Source organism: Schistocerca serialis, chromosome 5, assembly GCF_023864345.2.
Source record: "Schistocerca serialis cubense isolate TAMUIC-IGC-003099 chromosome 5, iqSchSeri2.2, whole genome shotgun sequence".
Classification (NCBI taxonomy): Eukaryota; Metazoa; Arthropoda; class Insecta; order Orthoptera; family Acrididae; genus Schistocerca; species Schistocerca serialis.
Genome location: NC_064642.1, coordinates 406,217,507 through 406,243,599, shown reverse-complemented (window position 1 = coordinate 406,243,599; position 26,093 = coordinate 406,217,507). Strand labels below are relative to the sequence as shown.

The window sequence follows — 26,093 nt, the reverse complement described above, 5'->3', positions numbered from 1 at the left end:
ACCACTGGTACGTCTAGGTACGACTCAGACAGGTGACTGTCTGCATCCATTCATGTCCATTGTGCATTCTGACACACTTGGACAATTCCAGAGGGCAGTGGGACATCCCACACGCCCAGAACTGCTACAGAGTGGTTCTAGGAACACTCTTCTGAGTTAAAAACACTTCCGCTGGCTACCAAACTCCCCAGGCATGAACATTATTGAGCATATCTGGGATGCCTTGCAAAGTGCTGTTCAGTAGAGATCTCCACCCCCTCGTACTCTTACGGATTTATGGAGAGCCTTGCAGGATTTATGGTGTCAGTTCCCTCCAGCACTACTTCAGACATTAGTCGAGTCCATGCCACGTCGTGTTGCGGCACTTCTGAGCACTCGCGGGGGCCTTTCTCGATATTAAAGGCAGGTGTACCAGTTTGTGTGGCTCTTCAGTGAAGATGACGCGCTAACGACTTATACTCGCGACGGAAGCGGTAATGGAAATGGAAATGAGCGTTTGGCGTCATTGGCCGGGAGGCCCATTACGGGGCAGATCTGTCTGCGTTGGTGCGTGTGTTATTACATTCGACGCCACATTGGGCGACCTGCGCGCAGGATGGGGATGAAATGATGATGAAGACAACACAAGACCTAGTCCCTGAGCGGAGAAAATCCCCGACCCAGCCGGGAATCGAACCCGCGCCCCTTTGGACGGCAGTCCGTCACGCTGACCATTTTTTTTAAAAAATCTCATTTTGTCCGCTTTTGTTTGTTGCATCTGCTCGGGGCGGACGTCGTAAGACATCCGTTTAAGTTCGTTGTTGATCGATTAGCTCAGTTTTTTTTATTACAGAGGTCTGCTAACCCTCTGACCGAACACGCTGAGCTACCGTGCCGGCAGATCCATTCAGCTATCGGGGCGGACAACGGAAGCGGTCACACAGAGTGAGCGCCCCTTGCCTTGCTCGTACCTCGGCGGCAGCGCTGTGGTTACGCGCATTGACATGTTTCCTGGTCGTCTCTCATCTCGGTGGATGTGTAAGATAGGGAGGGAGCTGATCAAACAAGGGACTGAAGATCGCAACAACAACAAATTTGTGGACGAATAGAAACTAAATATTCTTTTGTGATGATTAGCTCCTAATCCTCAAGTTCTCTTCTTTAGCCGCCGTGTAGAGTTAACCCGTTCTCGCTGGCAGCTACAGTGGCGGTGTCCCGTCTGCTGGCGCGCGCGCGAGCAGACCAGTTCCTGTTCCAGCCGGGGTCCCGCGCGCTGCGCTTCCAGTTCCACAGCAGCGGCGGCTCGTGGCGGCCGCGGCCCGTGGCAGGGGCGGTGCTGCGCTTCCGGCTGCGCTACCGCCTGCTGCGCAGCTGCCGAGGGCTCTTCCAGGAGCCGGCGGTGGGCGTGCTGCCGGGGCCCGGCCCCAACCGGCCGTGCTACGCCAGAGTGAGGAATCGCCGCGGCGCCATCCACACGCCCGGCTACCCGCAGCCCTACCCGCCGGGGCAGGACTGCGTCTACGAGTTCGTCAGGTGAGCCACGTCACTCGTCTGCTTTCATCCCTCACTTGTGCCAACTATGCAGTCGCGATTATTCCAGCCGGCCGTGGTGGCCGAGCGGTTCTAGGCGCTTCAGTCTGGAACCGCGCGACCGATATGGTCGCAGGTTCGAATCCTGCCTCGAGCGTGGATGTGTGTGATGTCCTTAGGTTAGTTAGGTTTACGTAGTTCTAAGTTCTAGGGGACTGATGACCTCAGAAGTTAAGTCCCATAGTGCTCAGAGCCATTTGAACCATTTGATTATTCCACCTAAAAATCCATCAGATTAGATGAATTTTACCCACAGTGGATGCTGTTGAACTCCATGACTGTTCCTTTATAGGGTTCAGAAAAATTTCCGGTAACAGTCACAATAAAAGGTTATTTATTACTCACACGACCGGTTTTGGGATTGTGCCCATCCACAGGTGTTTATACATTTATGTATATGTTTATATTGCTGGATGAACCGTTAAATTTTATTTTCAAAACCTTTTCTTAAGAATTTACTTTATTTACTACCGATTCATCAAGAACATTAACACATTTAGTCACACTATGTGAGCATGGAACTAGTTGCCAGTGGTTATCTGATGAAACAAATTAAAAAAGTTTTTTTTTCAATAAATGGAAATTTTATTCCTAAAAATCCCCTTTTTCTAAACAGATTTAAAATTACAATCAGAAAGCACCCTGTAAATATCAAGTTACAATATATTCAGAGGCAGAAATATTTTTTTTAATATATAGTATGAGCTTTCGGGCTGAGAACCTTGCCGCTCCCTTTCAACACGGCGTACTCACGACCGCTCACAACAACCTCTGAAAGACTATGCTGGTGCAAATCTGCAACACACCAGATTACTTCAAACTAAAAATTTTAACAACTCACACAAACACATAAACTATGAACCCCATAAGACGGATGGAGATGGTACAAAACACTCACATTAAAAATTATTTGCCACCGAAAGTGCAACTTGTTTTTAAAAGAACTCTTACGGTGGAAGGGTGGCAACTTTATATTCTAAAATGACCATTTAAATAAAATCCTGTAGCTCGATGGAAGGTGGGTGTGTTGCACCTTCCATCGAGCTACAGACGCCCTTGAAGATGTCTCCCGCACACGGGGACGAAACGTTGGGATTTGACAAAGAATTCACTAACCGACCACGGCATAGCAGCCTGGATAATTACAATGGGCATGACATTTCCGGCTGTGAAATGGATAATTACAATGGGCATGACATTTCCGGCCGTGAAAGTCTACATTTTAGTATTTTGAAAGCTATTACAAATTATACAATGACAGTTACAGCTTGTGTTTACAATATGACTATTACAAATTACGATAATGACACTTGAACTACATCGAATTTCCATAGAATATTACTTTGTTATCATATCAGAGGATAATTAGTTTTTGTTTTTGAATATTCAAAATTGCATGATGTGTATCAAAAGACTTTGCAGTCTATTATAGCTTTTTATAAGTTTCTATATGTGCAACACCCTTGCACTTCCTGTGGCTATGTTCTTTGACCATAACCTACATGTTTCTGTATGAGCAACATCTTTACACCTGCTACATCTAAGATCTTTGACCATAGACCACATGTTTGTACATAAACACAGTGTATTTCACTAGTGCACATCATAATAGTGAAATATGCAGCTAAACTTTATAAAACTGAAAGATGGACGTGAAAATGATAATAAGTGTGCAACTAAGTGGAAAAACTGTCACCACAACGTAACTATAATAACGATGCTTCATCTTTATGTAAGTACAGATATATTTTCGTCAAATGCTGCCTTGTCACTTACAATTGTCTCACTTGTACCTGTTTGGTCACCAGCAAATAATTTTTTGTATTTATAGAGTGATCTCCAGCAATATAAACATGAACATGAATGTATAAGCACCTGAGGATTGGCGCAAGCCCGAAACCGGTCGTGTGAGAAATAAATAACCTTTTACTGAGACTACACCCCTCAGATTACATCAAACACAGAGCGTTATTCTGCCCCAGCACTATGAACTTATACGAAATTATACTCACAGGACGAGTGAAAAAGGATTTTATGACTTTGGAATGATATAGACATTTATTGAGGTAACTTACAGAATCGGTAGAAGTGTCCTTTTGTAGCAAACAATATCAGGTTTGATTCACGTAGTGCATCAGTAACCCCACACCGCCACGAGGAGCGCCAGCGTAGTGCGCAATTAAAATGCCTACTTTCACTTGTGCGAAGTGTGCTCGCTGTGTGTTTTGGTTTCATGATACCTACTCTGCAACAAGTATTCGGAGTAAATTTAGCAACAAACACACTAAATAACCTCCAAGCGTTTATACAATTTATTGGCACAAGAACTTTGTTGAGACGGGTTGTTCACTGCCACATGATAAGTCACCAGGTCGCCTGCGTGTTGATGATTATGTCTGAACAGGTTAGGGACAGCTTTCTCCGCATTTTAGTCCACAAAAATGAACGCGAGGTGCGTCTCGCTAGACCGGAATTTCACAAAAGACTGTTTGCCGAGTACTGCGAAGACGGCTACACTTGGAACCAGACAGTTCACAATATTACAGCACATCGTTGATACAGATAAGGTTGTTCGTGAGTAATTCTCTGGGGAAATGTCCCATCAAATGGAGGGTGGCAAGACATTCCTGACCACAGTAATCTCTAAGGATGAGTCAACATTTCATATCAGTGGCATGGTGATATCCCACAACTGCAGAATATGGAGCAGCGAAAACCCACATGCAGCCCTGGAACATATTTGTCACAACCCCAAAATTAATGTGCTTTGTACCCATAGCAAACTGAACGTGCATGGCCCTTTTCCTGCATGGAGAAAACTTGTCACTGGCATTGTCTATCTGGATATGCTTCAAAAATTTTTAATTCCAGAGCAACGAACTAACTGAATGGCATAGTTTACTACCAGCAGGACGGTACACCATATCTTTACTTCGTGGAAGTTCGAGTTTTCCTCGATAATCGTTTTCCAGGTGAAGGGCCAATCACATGGCCACCTCGCTGCCCAGAACTGACACAACTGGATTTCTTTCACTGAGATTTAATTAAAGAGTGTATGTATGTTCCTCCCCTACCAAACAGTTTAGCCGACCTGAAAAATCGAATCTAGGCTGCCGTTGCACAAGTTACGCCTGATTTGCTGCAGTAAGTATGGAAAGAAATTGATTACTGGTGGCATATTAACCACATCAAAAATGGTCACATCGAACCAAAATGACACTTGACACTTTTATGTGAAACTTGTGGTTGTGTGCTACAAAATATCACATCTGCCGATTCTGTAATTTATATCAATAAATTTCTGTATCGTTCTAAAGTTGTAAAATCTTCTTCGATTCACTCTATATAGCTGAGTCACCTCAGTGGGCTATGAATGCACCACCATCAGTGTGAATGCACGGTCACGTTCGATCTCCTGCAGTAATCGAGCACGGAGGACATAGATGTGGTCTGTGGATAGGTGGGAATGTGGATCAGTTGAGGGGGGGGGGGGGGGAGGGTACCTAGATAGTCCTCAAAATTGCGATAAACACTGTGTCTGGGTGGCACAGTGGTTAATGCAACTACTTAGTAAACAGGAGATCCGACGTTCAAATCCCAGTACGGTATACATTTTCACTTGGTGTCACTGACTCTGCAAACAGTCCTGATGGAGCTGACATCATGGGTTCCTTCTCTTTCCTTTCCTTCCTGCCCCCTCCACCTTCAGTTTACAGTATACGAAATTGAGATAAAGGATATGCAATCACATTTGACAGGAAGCCAGTTGCAGTACAGAGTATTACGGTTCCTTTATTTCACTTGAAGTTCTAGTTAGTAGTAGCCGGTGCATTCATTTCGGGAACCCCAGCTCGGCTGTACGGCCGTAGACGCTTACATTCTCTTGGCCAAGTCAGAAGCGTGAGGCAGACTGGATCACCCCAGCGCCTTCGGATACAATGCGCGCTCGTAAAGATTAGCGGATCCACTCCGATGCGAAGTAAAGCTCGCTTCCCCAGTTTACTGCAAGGAAATGCCCAAGCCAGAAGACTGTCCGACGTACACTTCTGACGCCTCTCGAGAAAGCAGGTTGCTCCCAAAACAAAGGATTTTTCACTTTAAACGACGTGGAGAGGAAACCAACATTTTTTCCACTTAAGAGATGCAAACAGCCCATTCATTAATAACAATAAACTACCTTTAGAACAGAGACCCACCACTGGCTGAAGGCAGCAAAGTACGTGTCAATAAGACATTTCCGCCTCCTGTTTAACCACAATAGACCAAAGTATAGGAAGGGGATCTTTATGAAGGTAACAACCATTCTGATACGCTTAAGTCCACCCCATCTAACTTGAGAGACAGCTCGCCCCCACAAACCGAACGGAAAAGGAAAATCTCACAACTTCAGAAAGGACACACTTGTTCCTGATGTCGGATAAAACTGTTGTTGCTCGTCCGAGAAGCGCCGCTCCACGACACCTGCCGTAGCTGTCTACCGCCGTGATCCAGTGCAGCCTTCGCGAGATTATAAGTTCACACCAGGCAGTGTAAAACTTCACAACTTACATCCATTCATGCTTCGTCATCTCAACAGGTAATATGATGAGACCAAACCATCAGGAGTTATGGTGTAGCGAATTTTACTGAACGACCAATGTCCCGTAAGGTTCACTTATTCCGGTTTAGAATACAGATTCAAACTTGCATTTCCTAATGACTTGCTTTCAACTACAGTTTGTTAATCAGATTTATCTCTGAGTTGCGCATTTTATTCAGTGAGTTGCTTCACACTGTTTTCACTATCAATCACAGGTGCCCATAACTTTACACCCAGGTAGCGTTTTTGGGTGTTTGATTTACTTTAAAGTCAGATTGCACTTCAAGAATCTTTAATCTTTCACGGTTATGCCACATATAGGGAACCATTAATTCTAATTTAAGGTAATATTGCGTATCAGGTGCCTCCATCCTTATTCCAGGCACATTTGAATTCTTTGATAGTAAGATTTTATGGAATTAAGGAATAAATTACATTATATATTAATTAAAATCCATTCTCCCCTTTCATTTATCAACAACCACCCGCACACGGTTTATCTGTACTGGTCGATTTCCTAAATGGGGGCAAGCTGCAGGAAACGATCCGTAAGAGGATAAAAGGAGAGCAAAAAAGGTCGTATAGACATTGAGCGAAAATGTATTCCAAGGGATGTCCACCCAAATAAAAACGGAAAAAAAGATCGTTGAACAGTGGCCCTGGACGAGGAAGGTGGCCCACCAACGTGGGTAAGCCAGACGCCGTGTGAAAAGTTCTCCACTACAGTTCCCACCGTCTATATCGCTTAAGGGACCTACGAACTTTACTGTTTATCATCCGACCAGTCAACCAATTTCATGGCACCCTACACACATCCCGATCACCTGCATTCGGCGATTGAGCGCCGCACTGTTCCAGTCGCTGGTTACGAATAATTTATAGTAAATTAATTGCGGTTATGTTCTTCGAAGTGCTGTTTTTTTTACGCATAAACAAGAATTGAGATTCGCCTTGGCTGTTTTAAACGTAACAAGGCCAAGAAACGCCGACAAAAAACCGTGGCGAAGAAGCGGTTCATGTGAACAAAAAAATTCACCCATGCTCTATCACTTAAGGAGCTGGAAGTCGACGTTTTTCGTAATTATCTATTAATGGATGAGACATGCTTTTTGGAGTTGCTGAACATCATGAAACCACTGATAACGAAAGGGAATATAGTCATGTGAGAAGCTGTACGCCGCGAAGAGAAGATGTTTGCTACATTCTAGTGCCCAGCCACTGGAAAAGTTACGAGGATCTAAAGTTCAGTGCTCTTCTATCTCCACAACTGTTGTCCAAAATGGTATGTAGCTGCATGAGGAAGTATATCAAGGTAATGTAAAATAAACGAATGATACTGAAGTAAACTTCATTATCGTATGTTTGTAGTTTAAATATTCACAATAAACAATAGTAATGTAACAAACAGAAAATTCCTCTCTAAAAACTCTTTCATGACACCTATATCTGCCCCGCTAACTGACAAATTATACATTTTAAACAGCGTATACATTGAAGTGACAAAAGTCGTGGGATTCCTCCTAGTATCGTGTCGGACATCCTTTTGGCCTGCGTAGTGCGATAACTCGACGTGACATGGACTCAACAAGTCACTGGGAAGTCCCGTGCACAAATACTGAGCACTGCTGCCTCTATAGCCGTCCATAATTGAAAAAGTGTGGCCGGTGCCGATTTTGTGCAGGAACTGACTTCTCGATTATGTCCCATAAATGTTCGATGGATGGCCAAACGACTCGCCCTAATTCTCCAGAATGTTCTTCAAACCAATCGCGAACAATCGTGGCCTGGTGACATGGCGCATTGTCATCCACAAAAATTCCATCGTTTTTTTGGAATATTAAGTGCACGAATAGTTGCAAACTCTCCAAGTAGCCAAACATAACCACTCCCAGTCAATGATCCCTTCAGTTGGAGCAGAGGACCCAATCCATTCCATGCAAACACCATTTTGGTGCCGCCACCAGTTTGCACAGTGCCTCGTTGACAACTTAGGTCCATGGTTTCGTGGGGTTCTGCGCCATACTCGAACCCCACCATCAGCTCTTACCCACTGAAATCGAGACTCATCTGGTCATGGCCATGAGCCCAGGTAAGCTGCTGCAGACGATGCAGTTAGCAAAGGCACTCGCGCCGGTCGTCTGCTGTTGTAGCGCAACTGCGTCACACTGTATAACGGATTCATCCTTCGTAGTCCCACATTGCTTTCGGCGATTATTCCATGCAATGTTGCATTTCTGTTTGCACTGATACCTCTAGTCAAACGCTACTGCTTTCGGTCGTGAAAGCAGGTTTAGGTGCCCAACAATTAAAGCAGTGAGTTCCACTTCCTATTCACTCACCGTTCCTCTATCACTGTTGCTGCCGTTTCCCCGTACAGGTGTCCAGTTTAATGTAGTTTGTGTCGTGAACATATTTAAGCCGTGCGAGGCAGTTCAGTTTGTTGTGTTATCAAGTGTTTTTTCCATTCTCTTTTCTTTTCTGTGCACTGAGGGAAGAATAATTCTAGAACCTGCTACTTACAGCTTTACCTCGAGACGACAAAGAAACAATTATAATGAAGAAAGGTAAAGACAGTATCGGAAAGAGGTGTTACAGTTCTGAAGATCAGCCTAGCTCCTCACTCATCCACGACTGCAAGGAATCAATTATGTTCATGCAGTAAGTGGCTCCGACAGCACTTCAGCCGTGTTTGGTAAAGGGCAGTTGCAGACTTCCCAGCTATTCAACTGATCCCTGCATCTTAACAACATTTCAAATATTCCACAAATATTCAGTGATCCAATTTCGTCTCCTGAGGCAATTTGCAAAAGCAGGAGAAAAATTTATCCTCTCTCTCTACACAAAAATAGTAAAGTGGCGATAACACCTTAACTGATATCAGATTTCAATATTTTAAGGTACTTGTGGCCAGGCAAACAATGCTGTCATACTCTCTCTTTTCCCTCTCACTATTGACGCAGCATGATTCCACTCCCACCGAATATATCTTCAGGTCCAACTATGATTGGAAAACAGCATAGAGCCTAGAAACTCAGGTTGAAGGTAATCAAACTCATCCTTCCCTTCAGTTCACATGAAACGATCACGAACTCCAGATAAGATATTACTACTGATTTCGTGCGTCTGCGCTCAAATTTGAGGAAGAAAATGTAAGTGTGTGAAGTCTGACTTCCTCTGCACAACAATGTATAAAAGCTGTCGAGGACAAAGCTGCACTAACTTGAATCGCTGTGATTTGACAGAAGATCTGGAGGATGATTTTCTACAAATAATTATGCGCAACAGCTTGAATGTTCAACAGATATTGTAGTATTTTAGATGTGCAAGTAATGCACATATGATGATTATATGTGTATTACAAAGACAGTAATTGTTGATTAATTTTGCAAGCAATAATTCTTATTTCTCATGGCAAATTATTTACATTCCAATATAAGTACTAAGGTGGATAATACTGAGCAAAAAGTTACGTGACAGAATTGTTCTGATTCAATAAATGTCAGTTTTAAAAGGAATCTCTTTCACTATCTCTATCTCTATTTCTCTCTCTCTCTCTCTCTCTCTCTCTCTCTCTCTCTCTCTCTCTTTCTCTACCTTCGTATTTTAGTGTCAACATTTATGTCCTACATTTAAAAGGTAGTTAGAAACAGTCTGGAAAGCTTGCTTGTAAGAAAAAAATTCGATACGTTGCGCCGTTTGCGAATTATTTTGCATTAAAGCTAGCCAATCAGGTCGTTACACACGCAAACTGCAGCACTTTTCACGCGCAGAAATGCAGCAATGGTCAGAGACATCTGTGGTCCGTGATTTACTACTTCTTCAAGTGCTCATAACTATTTAAAATGTGCATTATTCCAAACTCTCAGGTTAATGGATCTTTAATCTTCCAGATAGAATCTCTCGAAAACAGGTTATCTTTTTAAAACACGCATATGACTTGCTTTGAGCAGTATTCCGCTAGATGTTATAATACATGTCTGCGAAAAATGAATCGTTTTTCGTAAAAATTGAAAAAAACGCAAAAAAATTGAATGAAGGGATGGGGGAGGGCGATGCTCTCTCAGAGGAGGGAACTTCTGCGTCCCCCATTATTATTTTACCAATATTTCAAAGATTAATAAATAAATTTCCTCCTTCTTTCTGATGGAGCTGCCTCAGCAGCTACGGTTTTGTCGCTGTTTCGTCGCACAGGCCATCACGATGCTGGAATTCCGATTATCCATCCTAATCACAGATAAGGCTACCTGAGTGTATCGTCAACCTTCACAACATCCACCTGTGGGCTACCGAGAGTCCCCATGGTATGGTGGCAGTGAACCATCAGCGCAGGTTCAGCCTCGATGTGTGGGCGGCGATTATTGGTGATCGCCTCGTGGGATCAGACATCCTTCTACAACGCCTCACAGGCGAGGCATCTGACATTCCTGTTGGTGACCCCGCCTCCCCTGATGGAAGACGTGCCTTTAGTGGTACCAAGAATAATTTGGCTACTACGTGATGATACTCCAGCCCCCTGCCCTCTTCCGTGTGGGCTAAAAAGCTAGTAGTGGACAGACAGAACATTCCCACTTGCGTGCTTTGTGCTTTCAGTGGTTGTAATCTGCTCTGTCAAAGATCTTTTATCTCCACCTTCAAGTGGGTGCACCTCCTTTTGGAATGCATTTCCGATCGTATATTCACGTGACTTTTTCGCTCCTTACCCTCTGAGCGATCGTATCCAGCAGATTGATCCTATGTTGCAAAATCAACCTGTATAGGACATGCTACGGGCCATGTGTTGTCAGGGACCCCATTTCTGAGACAGTCTGTACAAGTCAACGCTTGAAACTGCGGTGCCAATCGTCCCGTATTTTAATGTATTTAGCACTCTTAGGGGATACTGAGCGTGTCCAGAGAAGAGCAATATGAACGGCCACAAGTTTGTTTCATCGATGGGAGAATGTTGCAGCAATGCTGAAAGAACTGAACTGCGAAATGCTTGAACATAGACGCAAACTATGTCGTGAAAACCTACTTACAAAGTTAAGTGGTCAGTCTACAACTGTACTACTATCCACTATGTATTGCTCCTGCGGGATCACAAAGACAATACTAGACTAATTACAGCACATATACAGACTTTTAAACAATTATGTCTTCCTGCGCTCAATATGGGAATTGAAGGGTAAAAAACCAGAATAACTGGTACAATAAAAAGCATCCTCTGCCATGCACATCGCCGAGATTTTCAGAGTAAGGATGCAGATACTACAAGAATCAACCGAGATATTACGTAAGTTCTCCTATCTCTCATGTTCTGATCCACTGTACATTTGTATCGCACGAAAGTAGTAGTGGGACACTTTCGATATCAAATTGATATCGCATTAATTATGAAGATTAATTAATCAATTAATTACCCACACCCCCTGATGATGACATCAGCACATGGATCCCTCCCCTCCCCACCCCCACCCTGGAAATGCCAGACAATTGTAATTTTGGGAGGATCCCCCGATTTGTGATGCTTGTGGTGTGCACATCTCTGTCCGCCACATTTTAACAGACTGCATTTTATACCGTGATGCAAGGGCAGAAGCACAAGTTGATGGGTATATGCCCTGTGTTTTAGCTAACGATGAGACGTGTGTGTCTAGGGTTTTAAAGTTTTGTGATGTGTCTGGACTGTGGCCTAAACTTTTAGGCTGGAGGTTTTAGTGTATTGCAGAGTGGCTGGCTCCTCCCCTTCTCCTTGCGGTCAGCCAGCCACTACCATCTGCTATATTGTTTTAGCTCCCTCTACCACTTTCTTTCTGAGTTGTCCATGTTATACTGCTGGCGGCATGCTTCGTCCCACGCTTCGGTGTGGGTAGGCACATAGTTTTCCAAGCTTGTTTCCTGCGTCTTACGTTCTGTTTAATCTTATTGTTCTGAGTCTTTTCTTGACACCCGTCTCAATCTGTTACAGAGCGGGCGCTGAAGACCTTGCCGTCGTGCGCCCTTAAAACCCTCTCCATCATCATCATCATCATCATTTGGCGGGAATATCAGATTTTGTGTGTTCGCTTTGAGGTTCGGAGACCAAGTGACCTAGTTCACAACAACAACAACAGCAACACCACAGGACGCTGTTGGCTCTCCCCCACTTCCCTCCGTCTCACAGCCCTCCCCTCCCCCATCTGGAAATTGACAGGAAAAGACTCAGTCTTTGCTGGGCTGATGGATAGGACAGACATAAGTCTTCGTTTTGTATCCAGTCTGGAATATTGTTTATTTAAACAGTTTGAGTTTCCATTGATTGAGCGCTAGACAGAAGCTCCGCCAGTTTCGTCAGTAACTGCTGGATGTGAAGTGGATATTTTCGCTATTAGTCTATCGCTAGAGAGTTGTTCTAGGAAGTCTAGTCTGTAGCCCTATGTGGGAAATAATAATAATGGGACAGCAAGCTATCACTGAAGTACAGGGGAGTAGCCTCCTGCCGATCTACGAGTGAAATTATTAGGACAGCGACCCACAGTCCCACTGCGCCTGGTTTTTTCCGCTTTATTGTTATTTCATTCCTCTGCCCCATATGGGATGGGCAGAGCTGGCAGCAGTACAATCCGTCGCTCTTCAGCCCAGCGATACATTTAATAAAAGGAGAAAAACAAGACACATAAAAGACGATCAAGGGGGACATAAAATCATTGTAAGGGGAGACATTGGGGGTTAAAATACACACGTACATGGACAGTTAAAAAAAGTACACATAAAGTTAAAAAACACAGTGGGCGATGTGCATAGCATGTAAAAAACACAAAAGTCAAACACACAAGTTAAAAGTTAACCGCAGAATTAAAACACTCAGAATGACGACACTTACAAGCCACTGCCCGAGACAGAGAGTAAAACCTGCTGGGAGGGACATGCCAAGCGAGGGGAGGCCTGAGAGGAGGTTAAAGAGGGGACATCAGGTGGCAGAGGGGGAGGGGGGCTGGAGAGCGTGGGAGGAAAAGCAAGGGGGATCAGGGGGAGCACCAAGGGGCAGGATATGGCAAGGCAAGTCTGGAGGGAGCGCAGAGACGCAGAAGGGGTGCACTGGAAATGGAGGGGGTGGAGGAGGGGGAAAAACACTTAGGGAAAGAGAAGTAGAGGGGGAGGGGGCCCAGAGGAGTTGGTGAGAGAAGTAGATATCAGGGTGAAGCTCATCTTCCTGGAAAGATAGGAGCTGGAAGTTGCATTGGGAGAGGAGGTGGAGGGCGGGACACCACAGTAAAGACACGGCAACAGGCTGGCAGTAGAGAAGACAGAAGGCACCAGGGGATGGGGGGGATCGACTCTGCAGGTGATGTACAGGGTGTGGATGTGTTTAAGGGTAAGGATAAGATGTAGGAAGGGATGAGGTTGGAGAGGATCCATGTGGGGGACAGAAGGCAGATACAGAAGGTGAGGTAGAGTGTGTGGTGTTCAAGGATTTGGGGGTATTCATAGAGTCTCGTCAGGACAGAAATCCAGGCAATGCTGGCTTAACAAAGGATGGGATGGATCAAGGACCTGTAGGTGTGAAGGATGGTGGTAGGGTGCAGTCCCCATGTCTGGCCAGACAGGAATTTCAGGTGGCAGAGCCTATTGTGGGCTTTGTGTTGAATTGTAAGGAGGTGGGGACTCCAGGTGAGGTGATGGTTGAGGGTGAAGACAGGATAGAAGTGAGGTAAATAGGGCGACATAAATGGTGAGGTAAAAATCGTGGAGCTGGAAGGAATGGGTGATACAACCTATGATGATTGCCTGTGTCTTGGAAGGGTTGATGCGAAGGAGCCTATGGTTGCACCAGGTGGTGAACTGGTCAAAGTGGGTTTGAAGGGTAAGTTGGGACCATTGAAGGGTAAAGTAAAGGGTCAGGAAGTTGCTGTCATCAGCAAATTGGAGGAGATGAACAGGTGGTGGAGGTTTGGTCATGTCTGCAGTATACAGGAGATAGAGGAGAGGGGAAAGGACAGAGCCTTGAGGAACACCAGTGGTGGGGTAAAAAGTATGGGAGTTGGTATTGTGGATAGTGACATAGGAGGGACGACAGGAGAGGAAGGAACCAACGAGACAGACGAAATTGACGGGAAGAGCGTAGGTCTGGAGTTTAAAGAGGAGCCTGGGATGCCAGACACGGTCGTAGGTGTTCTGGAGTTTGAGAGAAACAAAGATTGTGGAGCAAAGGGAGTTAAGTTGTAGGGAAATAAGATTGGGAAGGTTAAGGAGCTGGTCGTCGGCTGAGAAGGAGGGCAGGAAGCCACACTGGGTAAGGGGAGGAAGGAGTTGGTGCTGATTAAGGTGGTGATGAATACGCCAGGAAAGGATAGACTCGAAGACCTTACTGAACAACTGCGCCTGTAACACCCTACCCCTATACACAGGACTCCTATAGCTACATCATTTGGGAATGAAACACACATATACCTATTTACGAGTCACAAGTCACTTCCTAGCCAACAGAAACATGGGAAACATTTCGTATAATATTGTTTATGAATGTAGTACTCATTATCTGACTTGAGCACAGCGTATCAAGACGAAAAAGAAAAATGATCAGTCACCTACAGTCTAGTCCAGCCCCATCTACCGAGTGTATCGCGTGTATACCCGAAAAGCCAGCCTGCCGGTACAGCCTTGAGCCGCGACGGCCGTAAGCCTTGACTTCTTTCGCGCCCGACACCCTTGTGACCACTCCCGCCCCTGGCCGCGACACAGTGCGGACTAATTGCAGTTCCATCGTTAACGACACAGACACCTCAGTTTTAAGAAGTCCGAAACAGGGGTGTTGTCGTTTTGCCAATATACCTCGAATTTCTCACGCGAAATCTACACTGAAGCGCCAAAGAAACTGGTGTACACAAGCGTATTCAAATACAGAGATACGTAGACAAGCAGAATACGGCGCTACGATCGACAAAGCCTAAATAAGACAAGTGTCTGCTACAATGGCATGTTATCAAGATTGAAGTGAGTTTCAACGTGGTGTTATAGTCGGCTCACGAGCGATGGGATACAGCATCGCCGAGGTAGCGATGAAGTGGGGGTTTTCCCGTAAGACAATTTCACGAGTGTGTCGTGAATATCAGGAATCCGGTAAAACATCAAATCTTGGACATTGCTGCGACCGGAAAAGACTCCTGCAAGAACGGGACCAACGACGATTGAAGAGAATCGTACAACAAGACAGAAGTGCAACTATCCAGCAACTGCTGCAGCTTTCAATGTTGGACCATCAACAAGTGTCACCGTGCGAACTATTCAATGAAACATCATCGATATGGGCTTTCGGAGCCGAAGGCCCATTCGTGTACACTTGATGATGTACGACACAAAGCCTTACACCCCGCCTGGGCCCGTCAACACCGGCATTGGAAACATGTTGCCTGGACGAGTCTCGTTTCAAATTGTATCTAGTGGATGGACGTGTACGGGTATGGAGACAACCTCATGAATCCATGAACCCTGCATGTCAGCAGGAGACTATTCAACCTCGGGGAGGCTCTGTAACGGTGTGGGGAGTATGTAGTTGGAGTGATAAGGGACTCCTGATAAATCTAGATACGACTCTGACATGAAACACGTACGTAAGCATCCTGTCTTATCACCTGCATCCAGTCATGTCCATTGTGCATTCCAACCGACTTGGACAATTACAGCAGGACAATGCGACACCCCATACGTCAAGAATTGATACAGATTGGCTGCAGGAACACACTTCTGAATTAAAACACTTCCGCTGGTCTCCAAACTTCCCAGGCATATCTGGGATGCCTTGCAACGTGGTGTTCAAAAGAGATCTCCACCCCCTCGTACTCTTACGAATTTATGGACAACCCTGCAGGATTTATGGTGTCAGTTCCCTCCAGCACAACTTTAGACGTTAGTCGAGTCCATGCCACGTCGTGTTGCGGCACTTCTGCTTGCTCGCGGGGACACTACACGATATTGGGCAGATGTACCAATTTATTTGGCTCTTCAGTGTATATTCCTCCCTTTTATACGAGTTATTTTCGAACACAGAAGAAATTGAACCATACACGCATCTTCACATCGATAAATTATCGTTACTTATCGAAAAATTTGTACAATGCTATGGTCTAGGCTATGTTTCCACTAAGTATTCTCTCATCAGGTAGAAAAATCTGTTCTTATCTGCCACATCCTGCATCACAGGACTAGATTATTAAACACATTTTTGTCTCATGACAGAGTGCTAAGATCATGCCCTGCCTCCGTCACGGAGTTGCTCCTCACTTTCAATATCTCTTAAAGTAAACAAATGTCTCGTCATATACGAAACCTCAGACAAGTGGTAAATATCAGGTTTATACTACGTATCAGTGTATAAATCCGGTAATATAGCTGGTTTTATTATGACGGTTATCTCTCCCTGTGTAGATGGGAGATTGAAATTTCGTTAAAAGATCTTTCTGCAATGAAAAAACGCCTGATTACCCTTCCAATTCTTAAATTATACCCATGATACTCTCTCCATCTCTTCTACCCACCCGATGGCTTGTCATTCATATCAAATTGATAGCCTAGGTAATTAAATTGATAATTAGAGTCCCTTTGCATGATGAGTAATTTTTTTTTCCTGCAGTCGGATTACACTCACCAGGTAACTATCTCAGACTCTTCCGTGACGTCTTCGGAGGTTTCCCACAGACTAGGTAGTCACTTCTTCCGATACCAATATGAGTGGTAACCGTCGTCAAACAGCAGAAGGCATCCCATGGTAATTGCATTCGGTCTCTCGGTTGTCTTGTCATACTGTGTCATCCTGCTGTGGGAGCAGTAGGATGTTGCACTCTCTTCTCCACCCCCGCGATGCCTCTGCATATGAACAGCTGCCACTGCCGCCAACGGGTTGCTCACACGCCAAGGCTGTACCGCTCGGAGCCGACAACCCACCGGTTGCTGTGTCGGACCGCTGTTAATGATTCCAGAATCGCAAAAGTTGTCCTATCTTTCTCAGAAGGACTGGGTGTGTAAGTATCACTGTGGTAAATACCAGGATGTTGAACAATTTGCTTCACCTCATATCTCCTGCAAACCAAAACGTTCTTAGATGTGTTTTTGAAATATCGCGGAAAGGCTGACACAGTGAGAAATAACAAAATACCTGTCTACTGACCGCCACATCCCAAACGTGTACGAGTCTGCAGACCTAGGCTTCCCTCAGAATACAGCTGTATAGAAGCGTTCCTGTAGGCTCCCGCCAAATTAGGGTGCAGATGATTCGAGAACTCAAATGGGAATCCTTGGAGGGAAGACGACGTTCTTTTTTAGGAACACAATTGGAAACTGACATTTGAAGCTGACCCCAAAATGATTCTACTGCAACCAACGAACATTTCGCATAAATACCACAAAGATAAGATATGAGAAATTAGCACTCATAGGAGGTATATAGGTAGTCGTTTTCCCTCGCTCTGTTTGGGAGTGGAATAGGAAAGGCAATGACTGGTATCGGTACGGGTACCCTCCGCCACACATATCACGATGGTTTGCGAAGCAAGCCTATAGAAGTAAATGTAAACTTAGTCTACCTACACACATAAAAAAAAAATTGCATCACCTCCATTCCGAGAGTTCCGGAATCTGTACAGAAAATTGTAATAGAGGTCAACATGAACATTATTTCCGCCCCTTTTATTGCTCGTGAAAACCGCACATTGCATGTTGTACCACCATACAGCGAGACCTTCAGAGGTGGTGGTCGAGATTGTCCCACTCCTCAACAGCGATTCGGTGTAGATCCCTCAGAGTGGTTGGTGGGTCACATCGTCCATTAATGGCCCGTTTCAATCTATCCCAGGCATGCTCGATAGGATTAATGTCTGGAGAACATGCTGGCCACTCTAGTCGAGCGATGTCGTTATCCTGAAGGAAGTCATTCAGAAGATGTGCACGATGGGGGCGCGAATTGACGCCCATGAAGATTAATGCCTCGCCAGTATGTTGACGATACGGTTGCACTATCGGTCGGAGGATGGCATTAACGCATAGTACAGCCATTAGGCGCCTTCCACGACCACCAGCGGCGTACGTCGGCTCCACATAATGCCACCCCAAAACAGCAGGGAGCCTCCACCTTGCTGCACTCGCTGGACAGTGTGTATGAGGCGTTCAGCCTGACTAGGTTGCCTCCAAGCACGTCTCCGACGATCGTCTGGTTGAAGGCATATGCGACACTCACCGGTGAAGAGAACGTGATGCCAATCAAAAATGGTTCAAATGGCTCGGAGCACTATGGGACTCAACTTCTGAGGTCATCAGTCCCCTAGAACTTAGAACTACTTAAACCTAACTAACCTAAGGACATCACACACATCCATGCCCGAGGCAGGATTCGAACCTGCGACCGTAGCGGTCACACGGTTCCAGACTGTAGCGCCTAGAACCGCACGGCCACTCCGGCCGGCGTGATGCCAATCCTGAGTGGTCCGTTCGGTATGTTTTTGGGCCCATCTGTACCACGCTGCATGGTGTTATGGTTGCAAAGATGGACCTCGCCATGGACGTCGGGAGTGAAGTTGCGCATCATGCAGCCTATTGCGCACAGTTTGAGTTGTAACACGACGTCCTGTGGCTGCACGAAAAGCATTATTCAACTTGGTGGCGTTGCTATCAGGTTTCCTCCGAGTCATAATCCGTAGGTAGCGGTCATCCACTGCAGTAGTAGCCCTCAGGCAGCCTGAGCGAGGCATGTCATCGACAGTTCCTGTCTCTTTGTATCTCCTCCATGTCCGAACAACATCGCTTTGGTTCACTCCGAGACGCCTGGACACTTCCCTTGTTGAGAGCCCTTCCTGGCACAAAGTAACAGTGCAGACGCAATCGAACGGTGGTATTGACCGTCTAGGCATGGTTGAACTACAGACAACACGAGTCGTGAACCTCCTTCCTGGCGGAATGACTGGAACTGATTGGCTGTCGCACCCCTCCGTCTAATAGGCGCTGCTCATGCATGGTTGTTTACATCTTTGGGCGGGTTTAGTGACATCTCTGAACAGTCGAAGGGATTGTGTCTGTAATACAGTATCCACAGTCAATATCCACAGTCAACGTCTGTCTTCAGGAGTTCTGGGAATCGGGTTGATGCAAAACTTTTTTGATGTGTGAGGCCTATTAAGATTCCAGCCCATCCATTTATAGGCACACAACACTCATGGAAGAATATTGCCTCTTATTTATCGAGAAAACAAAAGATGGAACTTCTGCTGCTGATTGTCTCTCTATAGAAAACTTTTGTATTAGCCCCTAATTTTAACAGTATAGCCACCTCGCGAGACCTATGTGAGAGGCTCTAATATGTTTGCTCACAAAACTTAAAACAAGCGGCATAGAACCCACCTCTCAACTCCCCTTTCGTCAGAATATCGCTTAGCCGCCATATTATCGCGAATCTTCCAGTCTTCGATATACAGCATTTGAATCAACCTAATTTCGATGAGTAAGAGATTGCCCCCCCCCCCCCCCCCCCTCCCCACACACACATACACCAAGTTAAACCGGCATTAATACGTTTCAATCCATTGATAGGCCATTTCATGATGTAAACTACACTGCTCACACACGGTGTTTCTTATTGACAAAAAAGTGGAAGAAATTGTAACGTATGGAAACTGGAAGAGTTTGAGGTATTGTGGAGCTTTTCCAGGCAGCTGTCCAAAGATAATGATTCTACATTCAATCTCGTCGTCCACAGTGACATGGCAGCAGATGTCTCAGGGTTCTATTTCAAAGAGGCCAAGAGTATTGATTCCTCATATTGCAGCCATGTACATGATCACTGTTTCGGTGCTGGCCATCCCTAGAAGGTGTTGCTCCCACCAAGACTCTCCCCATCTCAAACAGGTGGTGTCAGTCACTCATTCTGAAGTAGTCAACAGCATACCAGTGGAGAGATAGGAGGGAAAAGACACGATCGATATGGAGTGATGTACTGTAATAAGCATCACAGGTGACAGAGCGATCAGTTTTAGCAATTTTACCAGTTTTTCCGTAATTTCAACGCCTGTCAGTAACACAGTAGCATGCTTCACAGTTTCTGTATCATCGCTAAACCACCCCTCCACTGCTTTGCGAGTACCACATACTAGTTTGCGACTGTAGATAGATGACTGTGCAGTACATCCATTCAGGGTTAATTCTCAGACATATATACCAAAGTATACCAGACGGCATCCTATACCGATGCGGTTAGGTTATCTACATAGTTCTAGCACTTTGATCATAGTGCATAATTTACTATTGTGGTTGGTCAACTTTCCCTATGTGGATGGGATCACAGAGTATACTCGCATTCATAGTATAAAGTTGGATATTGAAAGATCTCCCTGCATTGCCTCTGATCAACTCTCCCTGCACCACTGCCATTGATTTAATTTGCAACTGACAAACAGTAGGAGGGTAGAGGGTACTATACCCACTACTTTCTGCGTTTTGTGAAGGGACAGAGTGACCTTAGTCTGTACCAGCTGTTCATCGAGAACTGTTCCACACCACTCTTACTCATGGCACTCATCCAAGTGCACAAGATCTCTCCAGATGTTTGCATGTCGAGGAGGGGTGCCTCTGGTTCCCCTCTTATCTTGCCCCTCTATCAAGCACATTTGCTTTTCAAGTTCAGGTTAGTACTACCTGCTGTGTAAATAAAACAGGATTTACGAACAGGCTGTAAGCTGATTAATAATATGTTTCAGTCATTCTTCCTACAGACAACTATACCTTTTTTTCATCTTGGGAAAGAAGTTTCAGCAAATTAAAGATGATAGAAAATACTTAAGGTCCATTATGAGTGGAATCAAGCTCAAATTTTGCAATGTTGTCTACAGCAAACAACCGACCTGTTAAACAAGTTTTCTTTGTTCAAAATAATTATAGCTCTTTTTCTTTTATTTCTCATTAATGATTTATGATAAACAAATGAAATCTATTCTTATTATACATCACACTAAAAGCAGCTGCAATAAGATTCCTAATTTCCTTTAGTTTCAGTTTTTTAAAAGTGTATGCAATCTGTAATTTACTTATTACAATAATACATACAGGATGTCCCAGGAGGAATGGTCAGGATTCAGTGATATGACAGAATCGATCATTCAAAGCAAATAAAGTCTTAAACATGAGCTCTAAAATGCATACCACCATGATGCATACCTTAAGAGGTATGAGCATTTGTTCATCTTTAGTACTGTGAAACACATCTCTTCTATTGAATAGATAAACTCCAGTGGAAGACTCTGCAGGAGAGACGCTCAGTAACTCGGTACGGGCTTTTGTTAAAGTTTCGAGAACATACCTTCACTGAAGAGTCAAGCAGTATATTGCTCCCTCCTACGTATATCTCGTGAAGAGACCATGAGGATAAAGTCAGAGAGATTAGAGCCCACACAGAAGCATACAGACAATCCTTCTTTCCACAAAGAATGCGAGACTGGAATAGAAGGGAGAACCGATAGAGGTACTCAGGGTACCCTCCGCCACACGCCATCAGGTGGCTTGCGGAGTATGGATGTAGATGTAGATGTAGATGTACTGAACAAGTGGTTATAGCTCTTAAGGTATGCATTTTATACTCCATGTTTACTAGGCATTTTTTCTTGTTTTATCTATACTATCTGCTCTCAAAATATGTAAAGCAAAGAGCTTACAGTAGAAGAGATTTGTTTCACAGTATTGAAGATAAAGAAGTGTTCGTAGCTCCTAAGGTATGCATTTTAGAGCTCTTGTTTACTGGACTTTTTTGCTTAGAATGATTGTTTCTGTTATATCACAGAATACTGGCTGTTCTTCCTGGGACACTCTTTCAATTTGTTGTTTGTCACGTTTTTCATCAATGTAGTTTATTCAAGTACAGTTTTTCAATAATGATTAACTTTTAATAAACCTTCTTACAAGAGTATAAAATGTGATGAAACTGTTCAAAAAATTTGTAGAAAGGTAATTTTTCTGGGAGGAGGGTGTAGCTTTGCAGTTCTGCCAGGGGTGCAGGACCACTGCAGTCCAGTTCTGTTTATATTCTGTGCATGTTACACATAAACAGAATGACTAAATCCACAAGTGAGTTTATGACTGTTGAAATCAATCTTCACACTACTGTTCTATAGCAGACTTTATTCTGTGTTCTTTGTATTTATGTATGGGATAACTGAGGTTGAAACACTTATCCAGGTCAGCAGCCTAGAGAAGTGTGGCTAACTGCCTGGAAATCACAGTGACACTGACCAGTAAAACTGACTTGGACCACCTACAGTAGCATCAAGATAGCCCTTGCTTCCAAGAGCTGATGGTCTTCACACATTAATGCATAGCTACCTCAGTGGATTAACAATTTTCTTATAGAGGAAGAAAGCAATGCAGGGTGAAATTTAACTGTTTAGTTTACTAAATAGAAAAAAATGGAAAATTAGAGTTTAACATCCCGTTGACAGTGCAGTCATTAAAGAAGGAGCACAAGCTTTGATTAAAAAAGAATTGAGAAGAAAATTGACAAAATCACACAAAACCAAAACTTGGATTTGAACTATCATCCTGCCAAATGCAAGTCCAGTGTGCTGCTTCACTCAGTTGGATTAAATTGAGGCATAGAGCAGTTTTCATTGTTATATGGCTGGAGCTAATAAAAGTTAACTCAGATTGGTAGGGTCCTTCTTTTATTTTTTTGTTTAATATATTGGTCAAATAATGGTTCAAGAATCAGAGTGCATAAAATTTGTTAGTGTTAAAATTAGAGACATAAAAATGGCAGTAAGCAGTATGTTATAGCAAGAGCAAACATGATTTATGGGACATAGTAGTTTATAGAGCCAATGTAAAATATAATGAAGTACTGGTTGCACGTAGCACTGAACACACTGAATGGACAACAGTACTACAGCTTATAGAATAGGCCGAGCACTCTTTTGCAATCACTTAAATAATACTGCTTCTTTGGCAGCTCACCAGAGTATGCCAGGGTCAGACCCAGGTGGTCTCTATAAGCAGGCCTGTGAAGTACATGGACAAGCGATCTCTGAAATTTTGGGCATCATGAGTGAAGCCTTATAATGCCCTCATTTATGCCTGACCAACACACATCCCGGTGGACCAAAGCTTTGTTGCAAGAGGTGTAGAGATGGTGAGAGCAGCAGGAGAGGTGGGGATACAATGGCTATATCGAGTAATGAAAACTGTGTCTAGACAGAAGATGATCCCAGAAGACTGGAAGAAGGAAATAATTGTCCCAATCCTTAAGAAGGGAAATAGGAAAAGTGCAAGAACTATCAGGGGATAACACTGATGAGTCATTGATCAAAAATTTTTTAGAAAATTTTGGAAGTACGAATTTGGGAAAAATTAGAAGGAGGGATGAGAGAAGAGCACCATGGCTTCAGAACAGGAAGGTCCACAGTGGATCTAATTGTTGCTGTAAGATAACTGCAGGAACAGCGTTATGAATATGGAATAGATCTACTAATGAACTTCCTGGACATTAAAAAAGCATATAATAGTGTACGTAGAAGCAAAAGGTGAAAAGCCCTGCAGAACAGAGGAGTGGTAAAACAAATTATTTGGGGGATAAGAGAAATGTACCATGACTAGAAGAATGGCTTGAGGCAGGGAAGTGCACCATTACTCTTCATTGTAGTGATGGATGACATAATGAGTACAATAGCACAAGTAATTGGTGAAGGAAAGATGAAAGCTATGGTGTTTGCAGATGATCTGATGATTTTGGGGAATAAGGAGGAGGAAATACAAAAGCAGTTGGACATATGGAATGAACAGTACAAAAATATGGGATGAAATTTAGTTTAAGTAAGAGTGAGATGATTATCACAACAAGAACGAAGAAGAGAGAAACAACTGGAATAACAACTGGTGAGGAACGATTGAGAAGAATGGAGAGTTTCAAGTACCTAGGTATCCTGATACAGGAAGATGGGAAAAATGACAGAGAAATAAACAAGTGGGGGAGCAAAGCAGAGGCATTTCAGAAGAGTGTCAGAAGCCTGATATGGAGCAAGGATGTACCCCAAATCAGTAAAAAATTTATATACTGGTCACACTATGTCCCAATCCTGACATATGCATCCTGGGTTATGAAAGTAAGAGAGAAAAGCAAAGTACAAGCTAGTGAGATGAAATTCTTGAGGAACAGTATTGGAGTGACAAAGATAGACAGGTTAAGAAATGAGAGGATCAGAGAGTTAATGAAGGTGGAACCATTACAGGAGGAGATAAAGAAATCAAGGCTGAGATGGTATGGGCATGTTAAGTGAATGGATGAGAAGAGGATACCCAGGAGGGTACACGAGATCAAAGTGGAAGGAAAGAGACCAAGAGAAAGACCAAGAGACAGATGGCTCAAAGGAATGTGTCCAGAAGAAAGGAGAAGACTGGACCAACTTGAAGACAAAGAGATGGTTTCAAGGCAGAAGAAGATGGAGAGGCTTATGTTCCAAACAGATCCAGCCAGAGGCTGGAAACTGTCCAAGATGATGATGATGATGTAAAGAGCAGACACTGCATTATTTTTTGAATTTATTCTACATGTACATATATACTCCGCTAGCCACTGGGCGGTGTGTGGCAGAGGGCACAATTCATGCCAAACTCATATTTCCCCCACTCTGTTCCACTCACGGATCACGCGAGGGAAAAACGACTGTCTGAACGCCTCAGTACAAGCTCTTATTTCCCTTATCTTTGGATGGCGATCATTGCATGATTTGAAAGTTGGGGGTAATAATATATGCTCTACATCCTCGGTGAAGATCGGATTTCGGAATTTGGTGAGCAGCCCCTTCTGTTTAGCGTGCCATCTGTCAGCAAGAGTGTCCCTCTTCAAACTTTCTATGAGATTTGTAACGCTCTCACGATGACTAAATGTACCAGTCACAAATCTTACCGCTCTTCTTTGGACCTTCTCAATCTCTTGAATCATACCCAACTGGTAAGGGTCCTACACAGACAAACAATACTCCAAGATTGGACAAATTAACATAATGTAAGCTATTTCCTTTGTTGAAGGACTGTATCGCTTCAGGATTCTACCAATAAACCACAATCTAGAGTTTGCCACACCCGTTACTTGTGTAATCTGATCATTCCATTTGAGATCGTTTTGAATAGTCACACCCAGATACTTGACGGACGTTACCACTTCCAAAGACTGGGCATTTATTTTGTACTCGTACATTAATGGGGATTTTTGCCTTGTTATACACAGTAGGTTACACTTACTAATATTGAGAGATAACTGCCAGTCATTACACCATGCATTTATTTTCTGCAAATCCTCATTGATTTGTTCACAACATTCATGTGATACTACTTTCCTGTAGACTACAGCATCATTGGCAAACAGACTAAGGCCACTGTCAATACCATCAACCAGATTGTAAAAAGCAAAGGACCTATTACGCTGCCCTGGGGCACACCTGAAGTTACACTTGTTTCTGTTGAAGACACCCCATTCAGGATGACATACTGCTTCCTGTCTGTTAGAAAACTTTCTATCCAACCGCATATGTCATCAGATATAATGTAAGCGCACACTTTTTGTAGCATGTGATGGTGTGGAACTGAGTCGGATGCCTTTGAAAAGTCAAGAAATATGGCATCAACCTGGGAGCTGGTATCTAGAGCCTGTTGTATATCATGCACAAAGAGGACCAGCTGTGTTTCACATGAGTGCTGTTTCCTAAAACAGTGCTGGTTTCTGTAGATGAGCTTCTCAGAGTCTAGAAAGGTCATTATGTCTGAATACAAAATATGTTCCATGATTCTACAACAAATTGATGTCAGTGAAATTGGCCAGTAAGTATGTGCATCTAATTTTCTACCCTTTTTATAGATTGCTATGACCTGGGCCTTCTTCCAGTGCTGTGGAACTTTCCGCTGTTCCAATGATCTCTGATAGATGATAGATAAGAATGGTGCTATATTTGTAGCATAGTCAACATAA

General features: G+C 43.9%; 1 protein-coding gene across 1 annotated transcript in view; it reads left to right on the top strand.

Moving 5' to 3' along the window:
- The window catches only part of LOC126481969 (tolloid-like protein 1), a 268,074-nt gene that overhangs the window by 218,971 nt on the left and 23,010 nt on the right, over positions 1-26,093 (top strand). Inside the window, exon 4 of the mRNA XM_050105934.1 lies at positions 1,221-1,512. Coding sequence (XP_049961891.1) covers positions 1,221-1,512 — 292 coding nt within the window. The remainder of the gene's footprint in view (positions 1-1,220; positions 1,513-26,093) is intronic.